This window comes from Pongo pygmaeus, chromosome 18, assembly GCF_028885625.2.
Source record: "Pongo pygmaeus isolate AG05252 chromosome 18, NHGRI_mPonPyg2-v2.0_pri, whole genome shotgun sequence".
Lineage (NCBI taxonomy): Eukaryota > Metazoa > Chordata > Mammalia > Primates > Hominidae > Pongo > Pongo pygmaeus.
The window spans coordinates 32,937,066-32,953,870 of NC_072391.2; the positions used below are offsets into that span (position 1 = coordinate 32,937,066).

Genomic DNA, 16,805 nt, shown 5'->3' on the forward strand with positions numbered 1-16,805 from the left:
CACCTAGGCTGGATTGCAGTGGTGTGATTTCGACCATCTGCAACCTTTGCCTCCCACCCGCAAGCGATCTGCCCACCTCAGCCTCTGGAGTAGCTGGGATAGGACTACAGGCACCTGCCACCATGACTGGCTAATTTTTTTTGTATTTTCTGTGGAGATAGGGTCTTGCCATGTTGCTCAGGCTGGTCTCAAAACTGCTCTGGGTTCAAGTGATTGTCCCACTTTGGCCTCACACAGGTGTGAGATACTGTGTCTGGCTATGAAGATTTTATTTTTAATTGACTTGTATATATTTATGGGGTACAATGTCCTATTTCTGTATATGTACACATTGTGAAATCAAATCAGGCTAATTAATATATCTGTCACTTCATATCAGCATGAATGAGAACATACAAAGCCACTCTTAGCAAATTTTGAAATTTATGTTATTTCAGTCCTTTTATGCTGGAGGTTGCAAATTTTTTGTGAATAATCAGACCAAAAATAAAAACAAAAAATAATTGAAGACAGACTTCAATCATTCAGTAAGAATAGTGTATTCTGGCCGAGCGTGGTGGGTCACACCTGTAATGGAGCACTAGGCATAAATGGGTTGAGACGGGTCTCCCTGTGTTGCTCAGGCTGGACTTGAACTCCTGGGCTTAAGTGATCTTCTTGCCCTCAGCCTCTCAGCTGGGACTGTGGATGCATGCCACTGTGTCTCGCATTTTTATGAACTATAGTCACCATGCTGTGCAGTGGCTTACCAGAACTCATTTCTTGCATCTGAAGTGTTGTACCCTTTGTCTCCCTGCTTACCCATACCTCCAAGCCTCTGGTAACCCCCATTCCACTTTCAGTTTCCGAGTTTGACTTTCTAGATTCCATGTATGAGGTCATGCAGTCTTTCTGTGGCTTATTTAATTTAGTATAATGTCTTCTAGATTCATTGATTCACCCATGTTGTTACAAATAACAGTTTTCCTTTTAAAAAGCTGAATAGCATTCTGTTGTGTCTACATAGCACATTTAAAAATCCATCTGTTAATTGGGCACTTGGGTTGCATGCATATCTTGGCTAGTGTGAATAACGCTGCATTGGATGGGGGTGCAGACATCTCTGATGTACAGATTTCTTTTTTTTTTTTTTTTTTTTTGGAGACAAGAGTTTTGCTCTGCCACCCAGGCTGGAGTGAGTGGTAGGATCTTGGCTCACTGCAACCTCTGCCTCCCAGGTTCAAGCGATTCTCCTGCCTCAGCCTCCCAAGTGGCTGGGATTACAGGTGTGCACCACCATTCCCAGCTAACTCTTGTATTTTTAGTAGAGATGGGGTTTCTCCATGTTGACCAGGCTGGTCTCAAACTCCTGACCTCAGGTGATCTGCCTGCCTCCACCTCCAAACTGTTGGGATTACAGGCGTGAGCCACCGTGCCCAGCTGATGGAGATTTCAGTTCCCTTCACTGTACACCCAGAAGTGATATTGCTAGGTCATAGGGTACTTCCGTTAGCTATTTGAGGAGGCTTCCTGCTATTTTCCATAATGGCTGTATTAGTCCACATTTCCACCAGCAGTGTACAGGGGTTCCCTTCCTCCACATCTTTGCTGGTTATCTTTCATGTTTTTGATACAGCCATTCTAACAGGTGTGAGGTGACATTTCTTATCCTTTTTAACCATCCACCATGGAGTCTGTAACTAGGTCTCACTTCCTATCCTAGCCTGCAAGAGAGGCTAAACTTAGTATGTAATGTGGGGTCCTATCTGCAGTCATTCCTCCCCAGTAGTCTCAGACTCCATTTTTACCTTTGGATCCTCAGTTCTGACAAACCCTCTTTTTCTTCATCTTTATTTTGAAATTTTAAAGACATGGGGTCTCACTTTTGCTGGTCTCAGTGGTCCCCAGCGATCCTTCCACCTGAGGCTTCTGAATGACTGGGACTACAGGTGTGCTCTACTGCACCTGGCTATTTTAAAATAATTTGACTTAGAAGAATATTTCTACAATTGTGTTCACCTTCTTATGCAAATATAATCTTCAATGGCGCTGGCGTATAAAAGCTGAGAAAGTATTGTCAAGTGGGTTGTGCCAGCACATCTGACTGGATTTTTTGTTGTAGAAATATTGGATCCTCATCTGAGGCCAGGAGTTTTTTGAGACCAGCCATGGTGAAACTCCGACTCTACTAAAAATACAAAAATTAGCTGGGCGTGGTGGCAGGTGCCTGCAGTCCCAGCTGCTCGGGAGGTTGAGGCAGGAGAATCGCTTGAACCCAGGAGGCCGGAGGTTGCCGTGAGCCGAGATCGCGCCGCTGCACTCCAGCCTGGGCAACGGAGTGAGACTCCGTCTCAAAAAACAAAAGTATTAGATCCTCAATCTCAAGGTATTCTAAGAGCTTTTGGAGACCATTGAGTGTAAAATTCCCAGTATGTTTGAGGCAGGAACAGACTTGGAGAAAGAATGTAGTTTATGAGCAGGAGTTTGGAGCTGGAAGAAATACTGCTTTCTGTTGGTGGTTAATGCTGTCAGCTCCTTGGATTGTGGCTTTAGCCCTAAATATTGGGGCAGTAGAGACTCTTAACTGGAAAACACCTGTGTTAGGGGCAAGAGGCAGAGGAAAGCTTGGGTGGTTGGGTTGAAGATGGTGGATGTGCTGTCCCTGTGAGAGTGCTGGTGCTGGACCCTGGAGCCAACGACAAAGCGTTTCAGCGAGCAGGGTCCAAGCAAGGGCAGTCGAGGGCCGGATGAAGTGGGCAGGAACCGAGTTTCCCAGGTGACATCCTGCCTGTGCTCATCACGCCGAGGGGTGGCAGTGTTGCACAATCACACAGATTCTTTGTCACTATTGAGTGCAGTGTTCTTAAGAATGGGGACCTGGCAGCCAGGTGCGATGGCTCGTGCCTGTAATCTCAACACTTTGGGAGGCTGAAGTAGGCAGATCACGAGGTCAGGAGTTTGAGACCAGCCTGGCCAACATAGTGAACCCCGTCTCTACTAAAAACACAAAAAAATTAGCCAAGCTTGATGGCAGGCACCTGTAATCCCAGCTACTCGAGAGGCTGAGGCTTGAAACCGGGAGGTGGAGGTTGCAGTGAGCCAAGATCGTGCCATTGCCCCCTGGCCTGGGCGACAGTGTGAGACTCTCAAAAAAATAAGTAAATAAATAAAAGGAGACCTAGGCTTGTGCTTGTTTTTTGGTTTTGATTTTCCAGAGTTTGAGGGAAAGTTGACCCATCCTGTTTATTGTGCCCTTGAGGAGGAAACAAGGCAAATCCCTACTCTTGTGGGCAGGGGTGCGCAAACCTGTCAGTCTGAGATGGCTAGAACCACATCCTCTATAACTTGGGGGGGATTTTATATATACATACACACACAGATTAAAAAAATAATAAAATACATGTACACATACACAGAGGAATCCTCCCTTACCTGTGGTTTCACCTTATACAGTTTCAGTACAGTATAATCTGTGCTTAATTTATAAATTGAACTTTATAATTTGTCAACATATGGATTCTAGCTCAGTAGGTCCAGTTGGGGCCCAAGATGTGCATTTCAGGCCAGGTGCGGTGGCTCATTCCTGTAATCTCAGCCCTTTGGGAGGCCGAGGTGGGAGGATCACTTGAGCCCAGGAGTTGAGACTAGCCTGGGTAGCAGCAACATTTTGTCTCTACCAGAATTTTAAAAAATTGGGCACGGTGACTCACACCTGTAATCCCAGCACTTTGGGAGGCCAAGGTGGGCAGCTTGGCCAACATGGTGAAACCCCACGTCTACTAGAAGTACAAAATTTAGGCAGGTGTGGTGGCATGCACCTGTAATTCCAGCTACTTGGGAGGCTGAGGCAGTGGAATCGCTTGAATCTGGGAGGTGGAGGTTGCAGTGAGCTGAGATCATGCCACTGCACTCAAGCCTGGGCGAAAGAATGAGACTCCATCTCAAAAAAAAAAGTGGTGGCATGTACCTGTGGTCCCCGCTGGAGAGGTTGAGGCTGCAGTGAGCTGTGTTCCCACCACTGCACTCCAGCCTGCTGGCCTGGGAAACAGAACAAGACTGTCCCCCTGCCCTCCCCTCAAAGAAAGCATTTCTGACAGGCTTTCTGGTGATAATGATGCTGTTGGTTCAACACTTCTCTTAGAGTAACGTTCTAGAGTTTGGCAGAGTCAAATTATTTCTGAAGGGGAACTTTGTATAAAACTTTCATCTTTCTCCCTCTCCCACCTCCATGCTTTATTTTTTTGAGACAGGGTCTTGCTCTGTGGCCCAAGCTGGAGTGCAGTAGCATGATCACAGCTCACTGCAACCTCCAACTCCTGGGCTCAAGTAATTCTGCCACCTCAGCCACGGTGGCTTGGACTACAGGCATGAGCCACCATGTCCAGCTAATTTTGAAAATTATTTTGTGGAGATGAGGTCTCACTGTGTTGTTCAGGCTGGTCTTAAACTCTTGAGCTTAATTAAGCAGTCCTCTCTGCTCGGCGTCCCTAAGTGCTAGGATTATATTTCTGTATAAAATGCTGGCTAGGAGCTAAGGAAAAGGAAGACGGGGCCCTGCGTGTGGGTTTTGGTAATTAGCAGAGGCCCAGCCAACACTGGCTTCTGTTCTGTTTTTTTTTTTTTTTTTTTTTTTTTTAAGTCTTGTGAAGCTTAAATAGGTTTGAGCAAAAAAGAGGATGCTATCCTCTGTGGGATTTTTGCTGGTGTGGGGAGATCTGGACCATCGTGGAGGGAGTCTGCAGCACAGGGATGGGATTTGGTTCCTGCAGAGCCTCAGAGAAGCATGGGAGAGCCCTTCAGGTGTTAGGGGAAGGTGATTTTGAGTTGTTCCTTCACTTTGTTGAATGTCTCTGAAATCCAGTTCTGGGGCTTGGCAGGAATGTTGCCGCTTGCAGTGGCTGCCCTTCAGCTTATCTGGGGTGTGTCCCAAGATGCTGGAGTTGTCTGGGGCCATCTGGACTGGGGCTGGGCCTTCCACATCCATGGAGCCACTACTAGGACTGGGAGTGACAGAACGAGTCTGGGGGTGCTGCCAGAGGGGCACTCTAGATTGTTCTTGGGATAGCACAGTTGCCCAGATACAGTTCTAAGCCATTGAGGGGCTAGGAGCAGAATCGTCCTAGTGGAGGTGATTGCTAACTCTGAGGTGTACTTGCCATGAGCCAGTTGCTGTTAGGGGATGAGCTGATTCCTGTCACTCCCACTTTAGAGGGGATGCTGACACAGCTAGTGAGAGATGGGGCAGGGACTTGAACCTCTATTTTTTAGCTGTAGAACTTCTGTCGTTAACCACTATGCTATGCCTAAAATCTGAGGTGACTTCTGGTAGGACTCTTTCTCCCGCAGCCGAAAGGAAAAACGAAGCCCCAAGAAATGTTTTATCTTAGGGAAACTTTCTTGGAACCACTTCCTTCCCTCAGGCCTGCACTGGTTTTTGTAGCGACTCTAAGGATGTTTGTCATGCAAGGATGTGTTACCTATGGCCCCATGTCAGGAGAATGATTAGGTTCCTGTGAAGTTTAAAAAAATCATGTTAGATACTAGAGATACACAGTAACTGCCATATATTGATGACTTTCTACATGCAAGGCACTTGTACAGAGGTTGAAAAGATGTCTCCATTTAAGCAGGGGAGTGGTAGAGTCTTCTGTGAAGGTAGACCAGCACATGGTTTGCATTGCCACAGAGACACTGGGAAGAGCCTCTGAAACCCAGAGGAACGCATGCGTATGGGCAGTCTGGGGCAGGTAGAAGATGTCAAAGTGTCCAGAGATAAAGGGGTCAGCATGTGCAAGGGCACCGGGTATGAGCAGATAGTGGTGGGATCGTGGGTATGTGAGGAGAGGAGAGGTTGCATGGGCTTAAGTGCCAGGTTAGGAGGAGAGTTTAGGTGTCCTGTTAAGAATGACAGTCAGCTGGGTGGGCGTGGTGGTATGCACCTGTAGTCCCAGCTATTCAGGAGGCTGAGGCTGGAGGATTGCTTGAGCCCAGGGGTTTGAGGCTGCAGTGAACCATGATCACACCACTGCACACCAGCCAGAGCAACAGATGAGATCGTGTCCCAAAAAAAGTGAGAGTCTGTTCCCAAGATCAGTTTGGATTTCTCAGGCTCTTGGAGCTAGAGGCAGGGAGGACAAGGTAGGAGGCGTGTTGCAGATAAGATGTAATTAGAGATAAGCCTGGTGGAGCAGTGAGGTTGGAAAGTGGTTATTTGGTGATTCCTAAGGATAGGATTCAGGGCCTCCTTGGTATCTGCCCATTGCTTTGCAAATCCTCCCTCTTCAAGGCCAGAAAGGATTGCTTGTGAAGTGTACTCAGGAAGTAGCCCTAGATTCCTGCTTTCCCAAACAGCCTCTGGAAAGACCTCAAGTTTCCTGGAGAGAGATACTCATATTTCCCTTTGTAGGCAAAAATTGCATCAAGAAGGCAGGCGCGGTGGCTCATACCTGTAATCCCAGCACTTTGGGCGGCTGAGGTGGATGGATCACTTGAGGTCAGGCGTTTGAGACCAGCCTGGGCAACGTGGCAAAATCCCGTTTCTACTAAAAATGCGAAAATTAACCGGGTGGGGTGGCAAGCACCTGTAATCCCAGTTACTTGACTGGCTGAGCCACAAGAATTGCTTGAACCTGGGAGGCAGAGGTTGCGGTGAGCTGAAATCGTGCTACTGCACTCCAGCCTGGGTGACAGAGTAAGCCTCCGTCTCAAAAAAAAAAAAAAAAAAAAGTGGCCGGGCGCATTGGCTCACGCCTGTAATTCCAGCACCCCAGCACTTTGGGAGGCGGAGGCGGGTGGACCACTTGAGGTCAGAAGTTCCAGACCAGCCTGGCTGACATGGTGAAACCTTGTCTCTACTAAAAACACAAAAACTAGCCGGGTGTGGTGGCGGGGGGGTCTGTAATCCCAGCTATTCGGGAGGCTGAGGCACAAGAATAGCTTGAACCTGGGAGGTGGAGGTTGCAGTGAGCCGAGGTCATGCCACTGCACTCCAGTCTGGGTGACACAGCGAGATTCCATCTCAAAAAAGTTTTAAATGTTCCTTTCAAATGAATGAATGAGTAATAACCCTCCAAAAAATTGCATCAAGAAAACGGGCAGTTACCACAACTCATTTCCTGAAAATTTGCTTTGGTGGTTGGCATGTTTTTTGAGCAAAATGCAACCTATGACCCTTTTCCCTACGGGATGGGGTCGGGCAGAGGGGGCCTTTAAGCCTGTTAGAGCCAGCGCCAGAAGGAGCCCTCGAGCAATTTGGTGACTTGTGCTCTTCTGTCCTATGTTTAGATAATGCTCTAATGTGTCTCCCCCTGCAAATTTCTCTAATTTTGCATTTTTCTCCAGTGGAAAATGTGGAAGATAGGGGAGCTATGAAAACTAGTGTGTTTCTAAATGCCTCGGACAGAGCTGCCCACCACAGTTTGCGCCCTGGTACATGCCTCTTAACCTTCGGACCTGGGCCACAGGCTGTTATCTATAATGGCAAGGTTAGACACTTTGGGGAGCACTGGAGGAGCACCACCTGGTGAATGAGGAGGAATATTTCATGGCGATACCAGGAAGGATGGAGGAAGCATTTGGGGTGCCCGAGGCCCTAGGGACATGGAGCTGGAGGTTGGGCGGCCTCTGAAGCATAGCTGAGTTCTGCACATGACAGCAGGCTAGAAACAGGAAAACACACAAGTTCAAGCTGGCTTTTCATATATTGTGTATAAAAACATCAGATGCAGGATGAGTTTGGTGGGATTGCCAGGGGCTGACCGGAGTTTTGCTGGGAAGGAGTCTCAGCTCCGCTCCAGGTCCTCCAACAGGTAGGACTGGGACTCCCTTAGGGCCTGGAGGAGCAAGTCCTTGCAGGTCCAGTTCCAGGCTGGTGTGAAGCTGAAGAGCTTCCGCATCTTGCTTGGGTTGGTGGGCTCGGCCCGCACTGCCTGGTACTGCTCATCCGTCAGGACCTTCCCGTACAGGGCATCCAGCAGCCACTCAACGTTTGTGACCCTCGCGATAAGCGCAGCCCGGTGCTGGTCTATAAAGTGCAGGCCTGGGGGTGGGAGGAGACCATGAGCCAGCAGCTAGGGTGTGGGGCCTGTCCCTGCTGAACTTGAGTTCTTCAGGAATTCCTCTGCAAGCCTAGGAACAGGGCTCCAGGGGGCGGCCCACCAGGACCCCACATGCAGTGGGATGAGGGTAATATTGTCTCCCTTCCCCCGCAGGGTGAGGGTTGGTGGGTGGGGTGCGCAGGGTTGCCAAGACGTGCTGCCCTGCCCTGGTTGTGGGAGCACAGATGCAGGCTGGGCAGGAGCGCGGTGGGGCCGGGCTGGGTGTGGAGGCCTCACCTGGCTTGGCTGCCGACTGAGGAGGGGCCTGGATCCCAGCTGGCGCGGCTCCACAGCCTGGAAGGATATGGGTCAAGTGATCCCCTTCCCTTCCCGCCATGGGGCCGGGGTCCCGTTGATCGGGAGGCCAAGCACGGGGAGCCTCCTTTCCGGTAGAGCAGCTTTGTTTAGGGGTAGGAGGAACAGAAAGCGGAAGAGCCAGAGGGGTAAGCGCTGGTGTGGGTGGAGGGGAATGGGGGCGGCTCACCCTGGTGCGTGGCCGCCTGCAGCTGCCCGGCCATCTCCTGCAGGCCCATGTCGCGCAGCACGTTAGCGGTGAGCTCGGCGCCGTAGGCCTCCAGGTAGAAGCTGACCAGCTTGTCGGTGAGGTCCAAGGCGTCCATGGACAGCAGTGCGCCCCGCGGGATGCGCCCGTAGCCCTCGCGCAGCGGCACCGACAGCAGCTTCAGCTTGAACTTCTTGAGCTCCTCGGCGGTCAGGTTCTCCAGCGCATCCAGGATGGCGTCGCGCGCACGCCCCATGGCTCCGGGATCCCCGGCCGCTGCCGCCGCTCACCCTGCGGCCGCCGACAAGGAGGAAGTCGGCTCCGGGGCGGAACCTGGACTCCCCGCCTTCCTCCCACTCTGGTCTCCCGACTCCCCGCCCCGGTCCGTTGCCCTCCAGCAAAAGGCGCTTCCTGACTACACCCTTGGTCCCCTCCCACCCAGGCCTCTGGATTGAGGCCCCAGGCCGTCGGGGGACGCCAGGATCGCGCCCTCCAGCTGGCCTGCGAGGTGGGACCCGGGAGGGGGCCCGCAGAGGGGCTCATGGGTGGCGCCTGCTTGTCTCTGGGCTTGCACCAGCGGGTAGAGACCAGAAACCTGGGCTGGCTCTCACTGGGTTTATTGGAGCACCTAGGCTTAGAATCTCGGATTTCTAGAATCCCGAAACCTCCGCGGTTCCTCTAACCTTAGGATCCTCTCCCACATGTGGTAGAAAATTGGAATCATGACAGCTAGAAGCGTGAAGCTCCCTCAGTTCCATATACTGGGGAAAAATGAGTTGTACAAAAGGGAAGAGAGTGCAAATCTCTCTGAGCTTCAGTTTCATTTTCTGCGACATGGGGATAACCCTCAGGTGCTTATAAATATTCCAGCATAACGTGGCCAACCCGATGGCTCCCGAAACCTTGCCAGATGCTTCCTAGGGAAGGCAGAATTTGATCCCAAGAGCTGAATTTCTTGGGAAGTGATGACAAGAGCTATTGGTTGAGAACATTCTCAAATGGAGGGAGCATCCTGGGTAGAGAGCCAGCCACTCTGGGCCCAGGGGCTTGGGATAGCATTGGAACCTGTGCTGTGCCTAAAATTCTTCCTTTTTTTTTTTTCTTTTAGAGACAGGATCTCACTGTGTTGCCCAGGCTGGAATGCAGTGGTGTGACCATCACTCCCTGCAGCTTTGAACTCCTGGGCTCAAGCGATCCTCCTGCATCACCTCCCAAAATGCTGAGATTATGGGCACCAGGCACCGTGTCCCACCCTCAATTTGTTCCTAACATGGCTGGGGAGGTCTGCTGGTCTGACCTCTGTGGGCCTCCCTGGCCTTGTCTTATGCCACACCCTGCTTTCCCTCAATCTCCGAGTTGTAGCCACGCTGGTCTCTCAGTTTCTCAAGTGTGCCAGCTTCCTTTTACCTCTCCAAGCCTTTGCACATGCTGTTCCCTCAGCCTTGAAATCTCTTCCCTCTTTGCCTGGCCTCAAGTTAAATGTCACTTCCTCTGGGAGACCAGGCTTAGAGCTTAGCTTAGAGCTTAGCTTAAGCTTAAGCTTAGAGCTTAGAGCTTTTCCCAGGCTAGTTCATGACATGTGCTACGTATCTGTAGCTCTCATGGCAAGCGTAACGAATCCTGTGCGCTTGTTTAAAACCACTTCTCCCTGCCAGTCTGTAAATCATGCCTGTCCAGATCATTGTTGTCTCCTCAGCATCCAGAACAGGGCTTGACAAATAGTAGGTGCTCAGTAAATGGTTCCAGAATGAATAACGAATGAATAGACCTTGTGGCTAAAGGGAGGATACCAGTAACTGCAAGCTATGCCTTATATACAAGCTCTTCAAAGAGAGACAGCCTCCAGGAGATTAAAGACCATGAACTTGAAGCCATACAGTTCTTTGTTTGAATCCTGACTCTACTTCCCAAGGGGGATATTTGGAATCCTTTATTTTTCCCTCTCATCTGGGTTGTAACAATCACCGTTCCTTGTGGTCATACGACCCTGACATATTATACATTTATTTACTTATTGGACATTCATCCCTCTCTAAAATGTGAGCCCTATGAGCATTGGAGACCTTAACTGTCTTATTCTTTGCTGAATCCCTAGCGTCAAGAATGTACGTGGAAATAGCTGGATGTGGTGGAGGGCGCCTGTAATCCTAGCTACTAGGGAGGCTGAGGTATGAGAATCGCTTGAACCCGGGAGGCAGAGGCTACGGTGAGCCAAGATTGCACCACTGCACTCCAGCCTGGGTGACAGAGCTAGATTCCATCTGAAAAAAAAAAAAAAAAATAATGTATCTGGAACACAGTAGGTGCTGAGTAAAGATTTGCTGAGTGAAGGAATGAATGAGGCTGTGATGCCTGCAGCATGTTGTATTCAAAAGCTTCCAGCATGGCTGGGTGCAGTGGCTCATCACACCTGTAATCTCAGTGCTTTGGGAGGCTGAGGCTGAAGGGTCACTTGAGCCCAGGAGGTTGAGTGTGCAGTGAGCTATGATTGTGCCACTGCACTCTGTGCCACTCGGCTACAGACACCTTGTCTCAAAAACAAACAAGACAAACAAAAAACCAGGATGGGCCAGGCTTGGTGACTCATGCCTGTAATCCCAGCATTTTGGGAGGGCGAGGTGGGTGGAGATCAGGAGTTTGAGACCAGCCTGGCCAACAAGGTGAAACCCCATCTCTACTAAAAATACAAAAATTAGCCGGGCGTGGTGGCAGGTGCCTGTAATCCCAGCTACTGGGGAGGCTGAAGCAGGAGAATCGCCTGAACCCAGGAGGCAGAGGTTGCAGTGAGCCGAGATCACACCATTGCATTCCAGCCTGGGCAACAAGAGCGAAACTCCATCTCAAAAGAGGAACAAAAACAAACAAACAAAAACCACCATCGGGAGCAGTGCTCTGCTACCCTGCTGAAAGCCTTTTTGTTGTTGTTGTTGTTTGTTTTTTCTTTTGAAGACAGGGCCTCACTCTGTTGCCCAGGTTGGAGTACACCAGAGGGATTGTGGCTCACTGCAGCCTCGAACTCCTGGGCTCAAGCAATTCTCTCACCTCGGCCTCCCGAGTACCTGCGACTACAGTTGTGCCACCATGCCTGGCAAGTTTTTTAAATTTTTATAGAGAATGGGTTTCCCTATGTTGTTCAGGCTGGTCTCAAACTCCTGGGCTCAGCAATCCTCCTGCCTTGGCCTCCCAACATGCTAGGATTACAGGTGTGAGCCACCGTGCCTGGCCTTGCTCCCCATCCTTGTAGCATGTAGGCTGGGGTAAGCTGTGTGCCAACATCCTCACCATGGGTGGCACTTGTGGTCCAACAGCCAGTGTTCCTTGGCTCATGGATGTTTATCATGCCTTCTCACTGGCCTTTATCCTTCCAGAATCTCCATTTCGTTTTGTGCACTGTGGCCAGAAGGATACATCTTCCTAACCCACACATATGATCCTGCGCCTGCCTGGCTCAGAGACCCCCCCATGACTCCCCAGTGCTCTCAAACTCAAGTCCCAAGCCCTTGACTTGGACTTCAAGGTCCTTGCCAACCTCTTCAGCTGCCCCTTCCAGCTTGCTGATCTGTGAACCTCTGCCCCTGTGGGAGCTGCTCTCTGCTTGGCCTTTTTTTCCTCCTGGTCTACTTGGTGAGTTCCCGCCTGTCTTCTGACATTCATCAGGCATCACTTTTTCTTTTCTGCTTTTATTTTAGAGATGAGGTCTCACTCTGTTGCCCAGGCTGGAGTGCAGTGCGCAATCATAGCTCACTGTAGCCTCGAACTCCTGGGTTCAAGCGATCCTCCCACCTCAGCTTCCTGTGTAGCTGGAACTACGGGTGCATGCCACCACGCTCAGCTAATTTTTAAATTTTTTTATAGAGATGGGGTCTTGCTATGTTGCCCAGGCTGATCTCCAACACCTGGGCTCAGCAATCCTCCTGCCTTGGCCTCCCAAAGCACTGGGATTACAGGTGTGAGCCAACACACCCAACCTAGGAGTCACCTCTTCTAATAAATAATAGAAATAAGCGTTTAGTCTGCAGTCCTTCACATGCCTCCTTCCTTCCTTCCCTCCTTTCCTTCTTTCCTTTTTTTTTTCCCTTTCTCGCTCTTTTTTTTTTTTTTTTTTTTTTTTTTTTTTGAGATGGAGTCTTGCTCTGTTGCCAGGCTGGAGTGCAGTGGCGTGATCTCGGCTCACTGCAACCTCCACCTCCTAGGTTCAAGCGATTCTCCTGCCTCAGCCTCCCGAGTAGCTGGGACTACAGGCGCGCGCCACCACACCCAGCTAATTTTTGTATTTTTAGTAGAGACAAGGTTTCACCATGCTGGCCAGGATGGTCTTGATCTCTTGACCTTGTGATCCACTCACCTCTGCCTCCCAAAGTAGTGGGATTACAGGCATGAGCCACCACACTCGGCCTCTTTCTCTTTTCTCTCTTCCTTTCTTCCTTCCTTCCTTCCATCCATCCATCCTTCTTTCTTTCTTTCTTTCTTTCTCTCTTTCCTGTCTTTCTCTCTCTTTCTTTCCCTTTCTTCCTTCCTTCCCTCCCTTCCTCCCTCCCTCCCCTCCCCTCCCCTCCTCTTTCTTTCTTTATTTTTCTTTCTTTCTTTTTCTATCTTCTTTTTCTTTCCTTCCTTCCTTCTTTCCTTCCTTCCTTTCTCTCTCTTTCTTTCTTTCCTTCCTTCCTTCTCTCCCTCCCTCCCCCCTCCTTTCCTTCTTTCCTTCCTTCCTCCCTTCCCTTTCCTTCTTTCCTTCCTTCCTCTCTTTCTTCTTTCCTCTCTTTTCTTTTCCTTCCTTCCTCTTTCTTCTTTCCTCTCTTTTCTTTTCCTTCCTTCCTCTTTCTTCTTTCCTCTCTTTTCTTTTCCTTCTTTCCTCTCTGTTCTTTTGCTTCCTTCCTTCTCTCCCTCCCCCTCTTCCTCCCTCCCTCCTTTCCTTCCTTCCTTCCTCCTCCTCCTTTCTTTCTTCTTTCCTTTCTTTCCTTTCCCTCCCTTCTTCCCTTCTTTCCTTCCTTTCTTCCTTTCTTTTTCTTTTTCTTTTTTTCTCTCTTTTTTTTTTTTGAGATACAGTCTCACTCTGTTGCCCAGGCTGGAGTGCAATGGCATGATTATAGCTCACTACAGCCTTGACCTCCTGGGCTTAAACGATCCTCCCATCTCAGCCTCCCAAATAGCTGATACTACAGGTGTGTGCCATGATGCCCAGCCAATTTTTGTAATATATATATTTTTAGACAGAATCTTGCTCTGTCACCCAGGCTGGAGTGCGGTGGTCCCCTTACTGCAACCTCTGCCTCATGGGTTCAAGTGATTCTCGTGCTTCAGCTTCCTGAGTAACTGGGATGACAGACGTGAGCCATCATGCCCAGCTAACTTTTGTATTTTTAGTAGAGACGGGGTTTTGGCATGTTGCCCAGACTGGTCTCGAACCCCTTGGCTCAAGCAATCTTGCCTGTCTTGGCCCCCCAGGTACTGGGATTACCGGCGTGAGCCACCATGCCCAGCCCACGTGCATTATTTCTAAGCCTTATAGCAATCCCTTTGAGATAGGGAATCGTGGCCCCACTTTGTGAATGAAAAGATAGGTTCAGAGAGGTGGAAGGACTTGTCCAAGGTCACATTCCAGCACAGAGCTTGGCACAGATCCAGCCTTGATAAGCCGTTGTAGAATGACACAAGAATCCTAGAATCTAGAATCATCGAAACCTGCTCTTTTCACTTTGGTAGAATTGGAAGAGCTTTGAGTGTTTGATCCATTTAAAAATGATTGCCTGATTCAATCCCACAACGCAGAGCAGGCCACCTTTGCCATGTGGCCTCCTGCGTGCATCTCCAGAGCCCTTGTTTGGATGGGGTGGCCTTTGCTTTAGGTAAAACAAATGTGATGCCTTTCAATGGAACCTTTGGGGCTGCAGGAAAATGCACCTACAGGAGTGTGTGTATGTGTGTGTGTGCATGTGTGTGATGCCTCTCTCCTCCTCACACTCAGCTTCTTGGTAGAGAGGAGGTGAGCATGTGAGTCCCCGTGGGGTGAAGCTCCCCTTATTTCTGAGCATCACCACCCAGGGTCCTTCCTTTGGGGCCCAGCTTGCCCCTGGCATCTGACCCCAGTTACGTCCTACTGATACACATTCAGTTGGAGATGTGGCAGCTCCTGGCTGTGATTGTCACCTGCCATCACCTCAGAGCAAGTGTTAGCACTTCGGTGAGATGTCACAGGGAGGCAAGGGACAAGGGACTGGGGAAATGCAGCCGTTTCTCTCAGAGAACTGGAAGCCTCCCTCCTGCAGCAGTTTCAGGTTGGAGCTCAGTGAGAACAAGTGACATCTTTTGGCAGGTGCATGTGCTCTGTGAGCAGACTGCAAATTCTTTTGTTGCTTTTGTTTTGGAGACAGGGTCAGGCTCTGTCACCCAGCCTGGAGTGTAATGGCACCCTCTCGGCTCACTGTAGCCTCAACTTCCCAAGCCCAAGTGATCCTCCCATTTCTGCCTCCCAAGCACCTGGGACCATAGGCACGTGCCACCACACCTGGCTAATTTTTGTATTTTTTTTGTAAAGACGGGATTTCACCATGTTGCCCAGGCTGATCTTGAACTCCTGGGCTCAAGCAATCTGCCTGCCTCGGCCTCCCAAAGTGCCAGGATTACAGGCGTGAACCACCGTGCCCGGTCTGACCCTCCCCTCTTTCTGGATGCAAGCTCCAAGAGCTGAGTTTTGACCCCTGGCAGGAAAGAGCCTCCAGTTCTCAGCCCAGGCTCACCCTTGCCCCCCTGGACAGGAGCCAGAGTGGTTGGTGGAACTAGGATGCCTGCTTCCTGGGTGTGACCCCCACCCCCACAACAAAGTAACACCTTGATCGCTGGAGCCAGATTGCTTCTCCTGGGGCAAGAAGGACCACAGACTGCCAGGACATTGGGCAAGTCACTTAGCCCCTGTGCCCCATGGCCTCCCTGTAGGAAAGTGAAAGCGTTGTTATGAGGCTGCAATGAGTTGAGAATGGTGAAGAGCTGGTGCAGTGGCTCACACCTGCAATCTCAGCACTTTGGGAGGCTGAGATGGGCGGATCACCTGAGGTCAGGAGTTCGAGACCAGCCTGGCCAATATGGTGAAACCCTGTCTCTACTAAAAACACAAAAATTATCTGGGCATGGTGACGGGTGCCTGTAATCCCAGCTACTCGGGAGGCTGAGGCAGGAGAATTGCTTGAACCCGGGAGGGGGTTCAAGCACTATACTCCAGCCTGTGAGACAAGAGTGAGACTCTGTTTCAAAACAAAATAAAATAGCTGGGCATGGTGGCTCACACCTGTAATCCTAGCACTTTGGGAGGCCGAGGTGGGTGGATTGCCTGAGCTTGGGATTTTGAGACCAGCCTGTGCAATATGGCGAAACCCCATCTCTACTAAAACATAAAAATTAGCTGGGTGTGGTGGTGTGTGCCTGTAATCCTAGCACTTTGGGAGGCTGAGGTGGAATAATCGCTTGAACTTGGGAGACGGAGATTGCAGTGAGTTGCGATGGCCCCACTGCACTCCAGTCTGGGTGACAGAGTGACTCCATCTCAAAAAACAAACAAACAAAAAACAAAACAATTTACTTGTTGCATCTTTACAGAAATACATAGTCTTGATACTAATCCTTACATGATTATCATTTTATAGGTGAGGAAATCAGGTTAAGCGACTTGCCCAAGGTCACACAACAGGGAAATTCTAGTCAGGACTGGAACCTGGTAGTGACAGTCACTGCTTCCTAAGCCCTTGGATGTCAGCACACTGTCCCTGTTTATGTGGCATATTTTTTTTCTTTTTCTTTCTTTCTTTCTTTTTTTGAGACCGAGTTTTGTTCTTGTTGCCCAGGCTGGAGTTCAGTGGCTTAATCTCAGCTCACTGCAACCTCCGCCTCCTGAGTTCAAGCAATTCTCATGCCTCAGCCTCCCAAGTAGCTGGTGTTACAGGCACCAGCCACCATGCCCAGCTAATTTTATAATTTTAGTGGAGACGGGGTTTCACCATGTTGGTCAGGCTGGTCTTGAACTCCTGACCTCAAGTGATCCACCCACCTCGGCCTCCCAAAGAGCTGGGATTACAGGTGTGAGCCACCGTGCCCAGCCTATGTGGCATATTTTTTAGTTTAATCCTCATGACAACTCTACGGGATGGTTTTTTTTTTTTTTCTTTTCTTTTTGAGACAGAGTTCAAGCAATTCTCCTGGCTCAGCCTTTGGAGTAGCTGGGACTATGGGACTACAGGCAT

The 16,805-nt window shown here is 49.9% G+C and overlaps 1 protein-coding gene across 2 annotated transcripts; it reads right to left on the bottom strand.

Annotated features, from left to right (window-relative positions):
- Nucleotides 1–7,660: 7,660 nt before the first annotated feature.
- Nucleotides 7,661–9,106, bottom strand: PYCARD (PYD and CARD domain containing). 2 transcript variants are annotated; one of them, XM_054454352.2, is made up of 3 exons: nucleotides 8,560–9,106; nucleotides 8,313–8,369; nucleotides 7,661–8,017 (listed from the first exon to the last, which is right to left on the bottom strand). In XM_054454352.2, the coding sequence occupies exons 1-3, from the start codon at nucleotides 8,831–8,833 to the stop codon at nucleotides 7,761–7,763; spliced, it is 588 nt and encodes a 195-aa protein (XP_054310327.1). In that variant the 5' UTR covers nucleotides 8,834–9,106; the 3' UTR covers nucleotides 7,661–7,760. The 2 variants fall into 2 exon arrangements, with proteins under 2 accessions (XP_054310327.1, XP_054310328.1); XM_054454353.2 differs by lacking the exon at nucleotides 8,313–8,369 and having other exon boundaries at nucleotides 8,560–8,947.
- Nucleotides 9,107–16,805: the final 7,699 nt, after the last annotated feature.